The sequence below is a fragment of the Anomaloglossus baeobatrachus genome, chromosome 8, assembly GCF_048569485.1.
Source record: "Anomaloglossus baeobatrachus isolate aAnoBae1 chromosome 8, aAnoBae1.hap1, whole genome shotgun sequence".
NCBI classification, from domain to species: domain Eukaryota; kingdom Metazoa; phylum Chordata; class Amphibia; order Anura; family Aromobatidae; genus Anomaloglossus; species Anomaloglossus baeobatrachus.
Window position 1 is genome coordinate 233,443,759 of NC_134360.1, and position 16,392 is coordinate 233,460,150.

Sequence of the window (16,392 nt, forward strand, 5' to 3'; positions counted from 1 at the left end):
CCGGTTGCGATTTTCCTGCATAGACTTTAATTAGTGCCGCATTGTGCCGCATGGCCTTGCGTTCCGTCCGTTTTTTGCCGCATGCGGCAGATGTAGCCGATGCGGCGGCCGGATGGAACGTTGCCTGGCACGTTTTTTCGTGCGGCAAAAAAAACCGCATCGCGCCGCATTCGGCCGATGCAGCACATTTTTCAATACATGCCTATGGCGGCCGGATGCGGCGCGATGCGGCAATAACCGCATCCGGCCGCCGCATGCGGTTTTTGCCACTGCGCATGCTCAGTAGCATGCCACAAGCGGCAAAAACCGGACTGGCCGCAAAGGAAAAACCTATGCAAAGGATGCGGTGTTTTCACCGCATCCGTTGCATAGCTTGCACAGCCGGATTGAGCCGCAGAGCTCAAGCCGGATGTGTGAAAGTAGCCTAAAGGGTGCTTAGCCTTGTATTTAGCCATAAAATAAATAAATAATTAAAAAAAAATGACGTGAGGTCCCCCCATTTTTTGTAGCCAGCTAGGGTAAAGCAGACGGCTGCAGCCTGCAGACCACTGCTGGCAGCTTCACCTTGGCTGATAATCCAAAACAGTGGGCACCCCACGCTGTTATTTTAAATTATATAAATAATTTAAAACAAAAAACGTGGGGTCCCCCCCATATTGGATCACCAGCCAAGGTAAAGCGGACAGCTGGGGTCTGATATTCTCAGACTAGGGAGGTCCACTGTTATTGGACACTCCCCAGCCTAAAAATAGCAGGCCGCAGCCGCCCCAGAAGTGGCGCATCCATTAGACGTGCCAATCCTGGCGCTTTGCCCCAGCTCATCCCGCGCCCTGGTGCGTTGGCAAACGGGGTAATATATGGGGTTGATGCCAGATGTGTAATGTCACCTGGCATCAAGCCCTGGGGTTGGTGAGGTCAGGCGTCTATCAGATACCCGACATCACCAACCCAGTCAGTAATAATTAAAAAATAGACAACAAAAAAAGTTTTATTTGAAAAAACACTCCCCAAAACATTCCCTCTTTAACCAATTTATTGAAAAGAGAACAATCAATTCCACGTCCGGCGTAATCCAATAAGGGGGGGGGGGCACGGCGATCCATACCATAGTCGCTGTCCCAGTCAATGAAAAACAGAATGTTCCCCATTGGCTGGGAGAGCAATGCAGTGACCTGAACTAACATCAATAGGTCAGCTCAGGTCACTGCAGGGGATGACGAGCGCTGCCATCAGGAGCATAGATGAGATCATTACCTTCTGTGATCATCTCCTGTACTGCTGACGTCAGCGCTGTCACTGACTTATCGCGAGAGCCCGTGACGTCACCGCTAGTGACAGTCTCGGGCCGCTCGCGAGTCGGCCCTAGACAGCAGTGACAGCGCTGACGTCAGGAGGCAGGAGATCGTCACAGCAGGTAATGATCTCACCTCCTGACAGCAGCGATCGTCATCCCCGCGGCTCCCAGCACTGCAGGGTGTCAGTGTCTGCCTGCGCTGCCGCGTGACAGGCTGCTGACACTGCGGGCAGACACTGACACCCTGCAGTGCAGGCAGCCGCGAGGCCGGAGCAGGACACAGACTGCACAGACACCTGGAGGTCGCACGGAAGTGCTTCTGTGCGGCGTCCAGGGAGTGCGACGTGTGTTTCCTCTGCTCCTCTTCCTGGCATAATGACATCGCTTCCTGCAAAACCGCAGGCAGCGATGGGCATTACCGCAGGTAAATCGCGGCTATTCCGGTGGTATACCGCACATCATTGCTACCTGCGGAATACCCCCGGAATACCCCCGGTACCTGCGGAAATTAATGGACATGCACATTTTCTCAAGAAAGTTTCTCGAGAAAATTTTCTCAAGAAATTTTCTTGAGAAAAATCCGCACAGTGCGCACAGCTATTTTTTTTTCTCATTGAATTTCATGGGAAATGTCTGCACAAAGATTGCAGACATTTCTCAAGAAATTTCCGGGGCAAATCCGCGGGTAAATCCGCGGGAAAAACGGTCTAGTGCGCACATAGCCTTAAGCCATATTGGCAAATGAGTCTTCAAGGAGGCCGATAAGACGCAGGTGGAGGATAAGACTTTCACGGACTACGCTGTGATGCTAAGTTGGTAGTGGTGAAACAAATGAGACTATTGGAGGCAGAAAAAAGTGAAGTGTAGGAAGTAGAGACTGTGTGTAGAGATACTGTGGGCTAATGAAGAAACGCAAGAGACGTCATGTGCCGGATATCTCTTGTATATAGTTGCCATCAAGTGGCTGTGTAGTAAAGTGCCATTCATAAGGAACTGGTGGACTCTCAATGAGCTGGTCCTGGCCACCAAAAGCTATCAGAGTCATGCGGCCTACCAAGGCATAGCGCCTCCATAGCAGAAGTCCACACACCCGGCCAGGCCCCCTCTTTCATGTAACATCCGGGGAGCGACATACAGTTAGGTCCAGAAATCTTTGGACAGTGACACAATTTTCGTGAGTTGGGCTCTGCATGCCACCACATTGGATTTGAAATGAAACCTCTACAACAGAATTCAAGTGCAGATTGTAACGTTTAATTTGAAGGTTTGAACAAAAATATCTGATAGAAATTGTAGGAATTGTCACATTTCTTTACAAACACTCCACATTTTAAGAGGTCAAAAGTAATTGGACAAATAAACCAAACCCAAACAAAATATTTTTATTTTCAATATTTTGTTGTGAATCCTTTGGAGGCAATCACTGCCTTAAGTCTGGAACCCATGCACATCACCAAACGCTGGGTTTCCTCCTTCTTAATGCTTTGCCAGGCCTTTACAGCCGCAGCCTTCAGGTCTTGCTTGTTTGTGGGTCTTTCCGTCTTAAGTCTGGATTTGAGCAAGTGAAATGCATGCTCAATTGGGTTAAGATCTGGTGATTGACTTGGCCATTGCAGAATGTTCCACTTTTTTGCACTCATGAACTCCTGGGTAGCTTTGGCTGTATGCTTGGGGTCATTGTCCATCTGTACTATGAAGCGCCGTCCGATCAACTTTGCGGCATTTGGCTGAATCTGGGCTGAAAGTATATCCCGGTACACTTCAGAATTCATCCGGCTACTCTTGTCTGCTGTTATGTCATCAATAAACACAAGTGACCCAGTGCCATTGAAAGCCATGCATGCCCATGCCATCACGTTGCCTCCACCATGTTTTACAGAGGATGTGGTGTGCCTTGGATCATGTGCCGTTCCCTTTCTTCTCCAAACTTTTTTCTTCCCATCATTCTGGTACAGGTTGATCTTGGTCTCATCTGTCCATAGAATACTTTTCCAGAACTGAGCTGGCTTCATGAGGTGTTTTTCAGCAAATTTAACTCTGGCCTGTCTATTTTTGGAATTGATGAATGGTTTGCATCTAGATGTGAACCCTTTGTATTTACTTTCATGGAGTTTTCTCTTTACTGTTGACTTAGAGACAGATACACCTACTTCACTGAGAGTGTTCTGGACTTCATTTGATGTTGTGAACGGGTTCTTCTTCACCAAAGAAAGTATGCGGCGATCATCCACCACTGTTGTCATCCGTGGACGCCCAGGCCTTTTTGAGTTCCCAAGCTCACCAGTCAATTCCTTTTTTCTCAGAATGTACCCGACTGTTGATTTTGCTACTCCAAGCATGTCTGCTATCTCTCTGATGGATTTTTTCTTTTTTTTCAGCCTCAGGAAGTTCTGCTTCCCCTCAATTGAGAGTTCCTTAGACCGCATGTTGTCTAGTCACAGCAACAGCTTCCAAATGCAAAACCACACACCTGTAATCAACCCCAGACCTTTTAACTACTTCATTGATTACAAGTTAACGAGGGAGACGCCTTCAGAGTTAATTGCAGCCCTTAGAGTCCCTTGTCCAATTACTTTTGGTCCCTTTAAAAAGAGGAGGCTATGCATTACAGAGCTATGATTCCTAAACCCTTTCTCCGATTTGGATGTGAAAACTCTCATATTGCAGCTGGGAGTGTGCACTTTCAGCCCATATTATATATAGAATTGTATTTCTGAACATGTTTTTGTAAACAGCTAAAATAACAAAACTTGTGTCACTGTCCAAATATTTCTGGACCCAACTGTATGACTACTTTGCCATTCACTACCACCCTGTGCCTCAAACTCCGACTGCAGGGGTGCAGCTATTATCAGGGGGCTCGCTGTTACCAACGGTGGGAAGCGGCATCTGATGTATGACGTAATATCCCAGGGAGGGGAGCAGCTAGTATCAGGGGGCTCGCTTTCACTAATGGTGGGGAGCGGCTGCTGATGTGTAAGGTAACATCCCGGGGAGAGGAGAGAAGCAGCAGCTCCAGCGTCACACTGAATTACAGGTATTGTGAGGATACAGAACTGCACTGGGCATCTTTATAGTTTATGAAGGAAAGGCCAGTAGAGGATTTTTTTTTTTTATCTCCCTAGAGTACCCCTTTAAATTTCAGACCATTGGATTGTATCAAAAATCACTCAAGTGCACTGGTACATTGCCTGCAAAGCTGAAGGAGCCATTATAGGGGCCATGTAAGTGAAGTACTAAAGGGAGGAAGTTTACCAAGTGCCGGTCACATCCGCACCCGGTGGAATCAGCTGCACATTGTTACATTATGGTGAAATCTTTCTACATTGTTACTATGTGACCACACAGACTATTGGGAAAGGATATTATGGATGAAAACCTGTGCCCTGCTGGCAGAAGTGTCCCTGTATACCAGAATCAAGAAGTCATTGAAAGCCAAACCACTCATCTGTGCGGACACCGGAGCACCTCCCAGGCCCGGGCAAACGCCGGAGCACCTCCCAGGCCCGGGCAAACGCCGGAGCACCTCCCAGGCCCGGGCAAACGCCGGAGCACCTCCCAGGACCGGGCAAACGCCGGAGCACCTCCCAGGACCGGGCAAACGCCGGAGCACCTCCAGCAGAAGTGACAGATGACGCTGCTGGAGAGTTACGCAGGTCCTGGTCTAGCAGCCATGTTTATGTCTCTGACCAGAGAACTAGAGCCCTGCAAGCTTCGTACTACTGTCGACATCCTGATTAACCATGTGTATTGCAACATAAGGGTACGTGCCCACGATCTGGACATGCTGCGTCCTGGACCTGGAGCATGTCTTCTCCTGCTGGGCCGAGGGTCTTGTCCGCAGGAGACCACAGTGGTCCGTGTCCACAATCAAGGATTGAGAAGCTGCGGACTCTGTCTACTCTGCGAGACATAAATGGACATGCTGCTGCTCGGAAAGTTGCACCGTATGTCAGTTTACGCTGTGGAGAAAAGAAGCAGTGCAACGCAGCGTTTTGGAAGCAGTGGAAACACTCTGTGTCCAAAATGCTGCAAACTGTGATTGTGTGCACTCACCCCAACATCGTGCTGGGCCTAATAATCAGAAGTGGCACTGGGGTTACCAGCTGTTATTAGGAAGTTAGCTGGATTCTGGTTCTGCGGCCAAGGGCAAGCGACGAGACCACTGGACTGGGTCCTGCAAATCATTTTGCTCTACTCGAACAACTTAGGGCGGCTCAGTGGTTGGCACTGCAGTCTGGCAGTGCTGGGGTCCTGTGTTCAAATCCCACCAAGGAAATCTACAAGGAGCCTGTATGTTCTCCTCGTGTCTGCTCCTTCCTTGCTGATGTATGTAAAGTGCTATGGAATAAATGGTGCTCGTATAAGTGAATAAATCTTAATAACAACTTGCCAACCCTTTGTACTCCGAGGTCAACAATGGTGCACAAAGTCACAGTGTTATACATGAAACACTTAAAGGGATTGTCCAGGTCTTGGAAGATGATGACATAGAATTAGGAGAGGGCAGCAATATCAGATCAGTGAGCGTTTGCCTCCGCCAGCTAGGAGGTCAAGGTCAATATGGCTGCCTTCCTCCGGTCTATACAGGGAGCATGCATGGGCCTGTCATGTGGATGTGACATGTACCACCTACCTAAAAATGGTACAGACCCCCGCCCCCCCATCCCCTTCATGGAAGCAGCTCTTTAGGAACTAATGACTTGTCTCTGACTCTCCAGACCTCAATCTCATCGATTATCTGTGGGATGTGCTGGGAAATAAAAACAAGGCCAATCAATGGAGGCCAAACAGAGCAATGTTAGCGTCTTAGGGGATGTTCCTTCGGGGGCTTTGTGGCGTCCATGTCTGGGTGGGTTCCCGAGGACCAGGAGTAACAGTATTAGGCGCATTTATGACCGACTTCCACGTTGTTTCATTCATTTCTCATCCATGGAGTTTCTATTTAAAGGCCTGCGGTTATCACTGACATACAGTCACAGGCGGCTGAAAGCCACACTCCAGCCGGGATTCCTGCAAGGTCACTTTAAATGTCAAAGGTCACATGATGCCATCCACAAGGTGACACCAAGATCATCAGCTGTTCCTGCAGCAGACGCATCTCTATGGGCTCCGTACAGTGCAGATACAGATCCGTCACATCAACGTCATCAGGCAGGAGGGGCTGGGGTACTACAGGGCTCAGCAATACAATTATAGACCCAATATCAGCGGACCTGCTGCACGTTGCACCCTAATGTCACTGGATCTGCAGTACTCAGCACCCCATTATAGGCTGCTCTGCAGACACCAGAGAACTCCAGTCCCTACTGCTCCAAAGCCTTCTAGAGCCATCAGTCCCTACAGCATGACGGTCTGATGCACTCCAGCACTAACCCACCCGAAGCCCCCAGCGCTGACCCACCCACTGCCCCTTGCACCAACTGACCCAGGGCCCCCCACCCACATCCCCCCAGACCCGCAGCCCCCTGCACCCCAGCGCTAACAGACCCGCAGCCCCCTGCACCCCAGCGTTAACAGACCCGCAGCCCCCTGCACCCCAGCACTAACAGACCCGCTGCCCCCCAGCGCTAACAGACCCGCAGCCCCCTGCACCCCAGCACTAACAGACCCGCAGCCCCCTGCACCCCAGCACTAAAGGGCCTATCAGACAGTAAAATATTTAATGATAGCGATTAACGAGCGAATAGTTATCATGCGTACGAGCTCATTATTACACAAGCAAATGTTCACTAGAAAGTTCACTGTTGCGGTCGATGGAAAGTCCTAGTTGTTCATAAAGGTTTCTATGACGAGGAGGCAGCGACTTATTACACGGTGAGATTTTATGCCGACAAGCCATCATTTTTAAGAAAATTGAAAGATCTGGTTCTGCGAAAATCAAACGATTCCGATCACTGGCAGCTCCAACACACTGCGAGCACGGCGCAGATTGTAACAATAGCGGGATTTTTCCTCCATCTAAGAAGGGCTTAATCGACCAGCGCGCCCCACACAAACTCACCTACAGCTTATCAGCCCCATAATATTTGCAGTCTAGAAAATTACAATCCATCACAGCACATCCTCCCTCCATGGTACTGTCTGTACCCTCATTACATCCACTGTCTCCTGCAGCACATCACTCACCCCCAGGTCTGTAGCACATCACTCCCCCTCCATGTTCTGCAGCGGATCACTTACCCCCCCCCCCCATGGCCTGCAGCGCATCGCTCATCCACCCCCCCCGTCGGCCTGCAGCGCATCGCTCCCCCCACTTGTCGGCCTGCAGCGCATCGCTCGACCCCCCCCCCGTCGGCCTGCAGCGCATTGTTCTCCCCCCCCCCCCCCGTCGGCCTGCAGCGAATCGCTCTTCCCCCCCATGGCCTGCAGCGAATCGCTCTTCCCCCCCCCCCCCTTCCCGTCAGCCTGCAGCGCATCACTCCCCCCCTTGTCGGCCTGCAGCGCATCACTCACCTCCCTTGTCGGCCTGCAGCGCATCGCTCTTCCCCCTCCTTGTCGGCCTGCAGCGCATCGCTCTTCCCCCCCTTGTCGGCCTGCAGCGCATCGCTCTTCCCCCCCCTTGTCGGCCTGCAGCGCATTGCTTCCCCCCCCCCCCTTCAGGATCTGCAGCGCATAGCTCCCCCCCCTTCTTCAGGATCTGCAGCGCATTGCTCCCCCCCCTTCAGGATCTGCAGCGCATTGTTCCCCCCCCCCCCCCCCCCCCTTCTTCAGGATCTGCAGCGCATTGCTCCCCCCCTTCTTCAGGATCTGCAGCGCATTGCTCCCCCCCCCTTCTTCAGGATCTGCAGCACATTGCTCTCCCCCCCTTCTTCAGGATCTGCAGCACATTGCTCTCCCCCCCTTCTTCAGGATCTGCAGCACATTGCTCTCCCCCCCTTCTTCAGGATCTGCAGCACATTGCTCCCCCCCCCTCTTCAGGATCTGCAGCACATTGCTCCCCCCCCCTCTTCAGGATCTGCAGCACATTGCTCCCCCCCCCTCTTCAGGATCTGCAGCACATTGCTCCCCCCCCCTCTTCAGGATCTGCAGCACATTGCTCCCCCCCCTCTTCAGGATCTGCAGCACATTGCTCCCCCCCCCTCTTCAGGATCTGCAGCACATTGCTCCCCCCCCCTCTTCAGGATCTGCAGCACATTGCTCCCCCCCCCTCTTCAGGATCTGCAGCACATTGCTCCCCCCCCCTCTTCAGGATCTGCAGCACATTGCTCCCCCCCCTCTTCAGGATCTGCAGCACATTGCTCCCCCCCCCTCTTCAGGATCTGCAGCACATTGCTCCCCCCCCCTCTTCAGGATCTGCAGCACATTGCTCCCCCCCCCTCTTCAGGATCTGCAGCACATTGCTCCCCCCCCCTCTTCAGGATCTGCAGCACATTGCTCCCCCCCCCTCTTCAGGATCTGCAGCACATTGCTCCCCCCCCCTCTTCAGGATCTGCAGCACATTGCTCCCCCCCCCTCTTCAGGATCTGCAGCACATTGCTCCCCCCCCCTCTTCAGGATCTGCAGCACATTGCTCCCCCCCCCTCTTCAGGATCTGCAGCACATTGCTCCCCCCCCTCTTCAGGATCTGCAGCACATTGCTCCCCCCCCCTCTTCAGGATCTGCAGCACATTGCTCCCCCCCCCTCTTCAGGATCTGCAGCACATTGCTCCCCCCCCCTCTTCAGGATCTGCAGCACATTGCTCCCCCCCCTCTTCAGGATCTGCAGCACATTGCTCCCCCCCCTCTTCAGGATCTGCAGCACATTGCTCCCCCCCCCCTCTTCAGAATCTGCAGCACATTGCTCCCCCCCCCTCTTCAGAATCTGCAGCACATTGCTCCCCCCCCCTCTTCAGAATCTGCAGCACATTGCTCCCCCCCCCTCTTCAGGATCTGCAGCACATTGCTCCCCCCCTTTAGGATATGCAGCACATTGCTTCCCCAATCTGCAGCACTCACCCCGTTGGCCGCAGCGATCTGGATGATGAGCTGTATCGCCTCGGCGTTGTAGAAGCGGCCGTCTCCCCCGACCACCAGCGCCCCGTCCTGCCGCTCCCCGGGCTCGGTGCAGGAGATGATGCTCTGGATGAAGTTCTGCGCGTAGTTCGGGCTGTTCTGGAACACGGTGACCCTCTTCCGGAGGCCGCTGGTGCCCGGCTTCTGGTCCGGGTACGCCTTGCTCTTCACTACCTGTATGTTCACCATTGTGCTAGAAGGAGGCTGCGCCGGAGCCCAGTGAGTCTGCACAGGCCGCTCCGTGCACGGGGAGGGTCCGGGGCCAGTGACAACCAGCGGCCGGTGTCGGAGCTGTCAGTGAGCGGCTGCCCAGCCCTCCTCACCGTCCAATCCGCGGCGTCTCCCCGCCCACTGAGGGATCACGTCCGCACGCCTCCTGTATGTGTAGACGTGCGAGTGAAGCGGGCAGCTGTTGCCCACAGCAACCAATCAGCTTGCTGCTTTCATTTTCATACAGTGAAAGCTGGAATTTAATTGGTTGCTGATAGCTGTAGTCTTTAGCAACCAATCATCTCACTGCTTTCATTTTTGGAATCTGATCGGTTGCTAAGGGCAACAGCTTCTAGTAACCAATCATCTCACTGCTTTCATTTTCATAAAATAAAAGCTGGAATCTGATTGGTTCCTGTGGTCATTTGTTCCTGGCCATTAAAAAAAAACCCTGCATCTCTCACTATAACCCTGTGATTTCCTGCTGAGAGCTGTAGCTTCTGGAAAGCTGCAGAGTTATAAACAAAATGCCTAGGTCATATGCAAAGGATTGTTAAAAATCCACATTTGACTTTTAGGATCGCTACTTCCAATAGGTGGCGCTGCGCTAGAGTTTGTCTCCTTTCCTGGAGAGACAATTTAAACAAAATGTATACATTAGTATTTCTCACAAGAATTTATATACAGGGAGCTATGAGGAGAAATAAGCTGCAGGATGGGGCTCTATGCAGGGGCTGAGAGGAGTGATATGCTGCTGGAGGGGCTGTATACAGAGTAAGAGAGGAGAGACATGCTGCAGGAGGGGCTGTATACAGAGTAAGAGAGGAGAGACAGGCTGCAGGAGGGGCTGTATAAACAGGTCTGAGAGAAGAAATATGCTGCTAGAGGGGCTGTATACCTGGGTCTAAGAGGAGAAATATGCTGCTGGAGGGGCTGTATACAGGGTAAGAGAGGAGAGATATGCTGCAGGAGGGGCTGTATACAGAGTAAGAGAGGAGAGACAGGCTGCAGGAGGGGCTGTATACACAGGTCTGAGAGAAGAGATATGCTGCTAGAGGGGCTGTATACACAGGTCTGAGAGAAGAAATATGCTGCTAGAGGGGCTGTATACCTGGGTCTAAGAGGAGAAATATGCTGCTAGAGGGGCTGTATACCTGGGTCTAAGAGAAGAAATATGCTGCTAGAGGGGCTGTATACCTGGGTCTAAGAGGAGAAATATGCTGCTGGAGGGGCTGTATACAGGGTAAGAGAGGAGAGACATGCTGCAGGAGGGGCTGTATACACGGACGTGAGAGGAGAGATATGCTGCAGGAGGGGATGTATACACGGACCTGAGAGGAGAGATATGCTGCAGGAGGGGATGTATACACGGACCTGAGAGGAGAGATATGCTGCAGGAGGGGATGTATACACGGACCTGAGAGGAGAGATATGCTGCAGGAGGGGATGTATACACGGGTTTGAGAGGAGAGATATGCTGCAGAAGAGGCTGTATACAGGGAGCTGAGAGAAGAGATATACTGCAGGATGGGGCTGTATACAGAGAGCTGAGAGTAGAGATATTGTTACGTCACGACTGGAGTCCGCTCCTGCGACTTCTGCTCCGATTGCCAGACGACGCCGTGTTCCTGCCGTGGATGGTGGTGGTGATGGCAGAGGAGTCGATGCCAGCGGTGGGCGCAGGCTCCGATCATCCACTGGGCTGGGTTATTTTGGGATCCGCAGTACCACTGGCTAACTGTAGGTGGCGTGTGTCTTCCAGCTGAAGTTACCATCATACAGCTACAGCCAATGGGAAGACACCACACCCTTCTTATTCCCCCTCCTGTAACATGACCACTGCCAGAGATAGTTCTGATTTCCTGGCTCCTGATCCGCCCTATTCTGTTTTGTGATTCCTGTGTGCTGACTTCTGCGTGTTTCCTGACTACCCTTCTGCCTGCTGTTTTTGTACCTCGCAGCCCGATCCAGATTTGACCTCTGCTACGTTTTCTGATTATGTCCTTGCCTGCCGATTCTGTCCCTGTTCTGCTATTCCTGGTTTGACCCTGCCTGACGACTACTCTCATCGGACTGCAGCCTTCCACAGGTAGTGATCTCCAGGGCCCTGTCTAATTCCAAATCCCTGTATAGGGGTTAAAGGGTTTCAGGGTTCTGGGGGTCCTGCTTGGTGAGTGGCTTCCCTCTATCCTGTCCATTACAGCCGTCTGAGTCTGTGGATCCAGGCAGGCGTTACAGATATACTGCAGGATGGGGCTGTATACAGAGAGCTGAGAGAAGACTCAGCATCGGGCTCATCATACTGCAGCATGGGGCTGTATATAGAGGTGACATTAAGTGATACGCTACAAGATGAGCTGTTTATAGAGGAGACACAAAGGAGAGTAATACTGCAGGAGGGGGCTCTATATACAGGGTCTGAGTGGAGAAATGTACTGCAGAATGGACTGTATATAAGGGTTGAGTGGCGAGATATACTGCATGATAAGGCTGAGTACAGGGGACTTAAAGGAGAAATATACTCTAAGATTGGGCTGTGTATACACTAGACATAAAGGAGGTATATAATACAGCAGGAGTCTAAAACTCGTCTGGGTATATGAGCCGCACACATCGCATCCGACAGGGGATTTCGGCTCAGTGCGCATGACGCTGGAGTTTCGGTCATGTGCACTATGAAGCCGGGTGTACGTGTCCTGGCTTCAAACTGAAATAGTGAGCATGACCCAAACTCCGGGGTCATGTGCACTGAGCCGAAATCCCGCATGCGATGGCGGCGGAGAGGTGAGTGAGATCATCCTCTGCCGCTGCACATTCATTAGCAGGTTAGCACGCCCACAGGGACCCACAGGGATGTACTAACATGCTAATGGGGGCGACTGGCCTGGGAACTAACGCCCAGGGGACTAGTCCCTGCGCTCATTAGCATATGGAAAAAGATCTTTAGAAATACTTTTTCTATAGATCCCTTTATCTATGCTAGTGTATACAGGGATAGTTAGGCCGGGATTAGCAATATGCACCTAGAACTGCACGTGGATCTGTGTGCATATTGGACCTGACAGGTTCCCTTTAAAATATAGCCTTTATTGCCGTATATAAAAATCACCACAATCCAATCGGCAGTAAGGGTATGCAGTTACCAACAACAACTCTTTCGGTGAAAAGGAAGCCCGGTTTAACTTTAGTTACAGCCACCGGTGATAGAGCAGACTAAATCACATCATAGGAAACACTTGTTCTCAGTCAGGCGATGAACACACAAAGTGTCCACACAGAGACAAAGTGTTCAGAACCAGGACAGAATCCAAACATGACTGAGCGGAAAGGGAAACAGACCACAGCACAAGAGGCTGCCGGCTCAAATCTGAGACACTGAGTGATATTATTGAAAAGTGGAAGAAACTACAGCAGCTCAGCCCCCGAGTGGAGACCCCGTAATGTTACAGAGTGGGGGACCGAGTGCTCTGGAGCAGAGGGCAGAAAAGCAGAGTCCAGACCTCTGGTAACATCAGCACAAGCACTGCGCCCCCCAGGAGCTTCATGGCCGAGCAGCTGTAGTCGTACATCACCAAGCACGATGCCGAGGCGTGCATCACCAAGCACGATGCTGAGCCGTGCATCACCAAGCACAATGCCGAGCCGTGCATCACCAAGCACAATGCCGAGCCGTGCATCACCAAGCACAATGCCGAGCCATACAACACCAAGCACAATGCCGAGCCGTACATCACCAAGCACAATGCCGAGCCGTACATCACCAAGCACAATGCCGAGCCGTACATCACCAAGCACAATTCTGAGCCGTACAACACCAAGCACAATGCCGAGCCGTACATCATCAAGCACAATGTCGAGTCGTACATCACCAAGCACAATGTCGAGCCGTACATCACCAAGCACAATGCCGAGCTGTACATCACCAAGCACAATGCCAAGCCGTACATCAGCAAGCACAATGCCGAGCCGTGCATCACCAAGCACAATGCCGAGCCGTACATCACCAAGCACAATGCTCAGCCATACATCACCAAGCACAATGCCGAGCCGTACATCACCAAGCACAATGACGAGCCGCACATCACCAAACACAATGCCGAGCCGTACATCACCAAGCACAATGCCGAGCCGTACATCACCAAGCCCAATGCCGAGCCATACATCACCAAGCACAATGCTGAGCCGTGCATCATCAAGCACAATGCAGAGCCGTACATCACCAAGCACAACGCCGAGCCGTACATCACCAAGCACAATGCAGAGCCGTGCATGACCAAGCACAATGCAGAGATTTGGATGGAGCGGTGTAAAGCCGTCACCTCTGGATTCTGGAGGACACATATTCTGTGCAGTGACGGATCACACTGCTCTATCCGGTGTCTAATCGAGGAGTCTGGGTTTCATGAATGGAGGACGTTACCCCCTGATTACATTGTGCCCGCTGTACAGTTTGCTGCAGTGATGTCAGCTTCTCGGCATACCTGCATTGATACAAAGGTCTGCGAGGGGACATTTATTTGAAAAATAAGGCTCCTTTCACATTGCGTTTTACCTTCCGCTCACAGGTCCCGTCGTAGCATCCGTCCGAACCGCCCCTCCCCCACTCTGCCAAGCGTGTTCCAGACGCATGCACCCGGCAGGGCCATTCACTGCTATGGAGCGCACTGCGTTAGCGTGTGCTCTGTTTTGTGCCATTTTGTGCACATATACGTTTCTGCAGACGGACACCCGAACGTAGCCCACCTACGTTCGGGTGTCCGTCTGCAGAAACGTATATGTACACAAAACAGAGCACACGCTAACGCAGTGCGCTCCATAGCAGTGAATGGCCCTGCCGGGTGCATGCGTCTGGAACACGCTTGGCAGAGTGGGGGAGGGGCGGTTCGGACGGATGCTACAACGGGACCTGTGAGCGGAAGGTAAAACGCAATGTGAAAGGAGCCTTAGAGGTGACTTTTCTACCAAAAGGATCAAGAGAAAAGGAAAAGGTGCAAGAATTAATTTCCAAGAAAGTTGCAGAATGAATGTTCACTACATTGTTATATATAATATTGGGCACATTTTTGGTTACAATAAAGATGTTTCTTGTTTTTCTCGCTTGTACGTAATTTCACGTGAGTTTTGTGCAAAATACATACGAGAAGGTTAAAAACAGAAGTGTTTTGTTTGGGTTTTTTTTAATCAGGGAATAAGAAAACCTAAGAATCAATCATTGGATTTGAAAAAAATGTTCATAAACCCAAATTTTGCATACCGATGTGATCATGGCGCTCAAGCCCAATGCTACATTTATGATGCTTGCAACCAAATTTTCCTTAGGTGTCATAGTTCCTCCAACTTTTCATGTGGGTCTCCCCGTTACTAACGGCACGACTCTACAACCTATGCTGCCGACACAACCTTTTGGTATAAAAGTCACAGGGTTTTGCACAAATTTAGCTGACTGTCCTGGTGGCATTGGACTCTGTACAGATTGCAAAATTCTGACACTCTGCCCGATGGTTTCTTTGGTGTCTGGGGTCAACACAGGCAGACTCGGGCGTTGACCTGCTGTGTGCTGATTTATAGGCAGGTTAACAAGAGTTAATCTCTGCTGGTCTGCAGGCTCTTTTGGTCATATGTTGTGGGGAGTCCTATCACATCTGCTCCCCTCCTATTTATGCTGGTTTAATCCTTCCATCCATGCCAGTTATAGTTTGTCTATGTAGGTCTGTGAGGTGTGGTGTCCCAGATTTATTGGTAAAAGTTATGCTCATTGCTAAGTGCAGTTGTGGAGCTTACCCCTGATGTTTTTTTACTTCCTTCCTGCTCTTGTTTTTCCTCCTGAATCTCTTTCTGTCTTTTCCTTTGCGTGTGTGTGCTGTGTGACAGAGTTTTGGCTTTCCCTTGTCTGTCTTTATCTGTGGGTTTCATCTCACTCCTGTCCTGTCCCTCCCTGAGGGAAGGGGGAATTAGATCAGAACTGGTCAGGAGCAGGGCCAGGAAGGAGACTCAGACCTCTCCACCATCAGGGGTATTCCTAAGGTTAGGGATAGTATAGGGACCCCTAGCTTGTGGGTCAGCTTAGGTGCCCCGGTACCCAGCTATCCCAAAGTCATCATGACAATACGGTAATGAAATTGGAAAGACAATAAGCACAAATAGGGTCTTATGCAGGTAGAGACAATTGTAAAGGGTAGGTATCTTGCTCATCTGATGTGCTGTGATTGTCACAACCACTGTAAAGGCGGAAATCGGCTGCAGCAGCCTCACGGTATATAAACTGGAAACTGGAAGGAAGGGGTTAATCCGCGCTGCCGATGAAGAATGAAGCCAGCGATAAATTGATCCTGGATTGTGATTTAATGTCATCGCGTTTCGGATTATAATCACTCCTTCATCAGGACAATCACATAACCATCTGACTGTATCTGTTAATGTGATTGTCCTGATGACAATCCGTCCAGTTCCTAACCTTTTTGGAGCGGCGGAGGCTGTTACCTTTACAAATAATTGAAATGTGCTGTGCCCTGCAATATCTCTAATTTATAGAGGACTCCATGGGCTGCAGAGACGTGTGAGACCTCATCGTGATCCGGTCAGATTCTCCTGCACAGCTGACATTTATCGGAGCGGATACTGTTACACACGGAGAGCAGAGGTCACCGCCGGCAAAAATAGCTGCGGTCCTGCCGGCTGTGACCTTATAGAAGGTTACAAAAATAATATGGGTTTAACCAAACGTTCCCCACCTTGTGAATCCTAATGATCGAGCCCCGAATTACAGCAGGGATCAGAGTCACTTCACTGCCTCATTAAAGCTGCAGGGACATATAGCAGCCCGGGCATGTCACTGGCATCAAAAGGGTCAAAATTGGGGGGTTTTGCCCATAATTCACCCCTTCTCTGCCAGT

At 51.1% G+C, this 16,392-nt stretch overlaps 1 protein-coding gene across 2 annotated transcripts in view; it reads right to left on the minus strand.

Moving 5' to 3' along the window:
* The window catches only part of LOC142248924 (phosphoglucomutase-1), a 119,099-nt gene that overhangs the window by 44,387 nt on the left and 58,320 nt on the right, over positions 1 to 16,392 (minus strand). Inside the window, exon 1 of one of the 2 annotated variants that reach the window (XM_075320354.1) lies at positions 9,233 to 9,620. The exons of the other annotated variant lie outside the window; for it this stretch is intronic. Coding sequence (XP_075176469.1) covers positions 9,233 to 9,478 — 246 coding nt within the window. The 5' untranslated portion in view covers positions 9,479 to 9,620. Of the gene's footprint in view, positions 1 to 9,232; positions 9,621 to 16,392 lie in introns of those variants that run through there. 2 annotated transcript variants of the gene reach the window in all.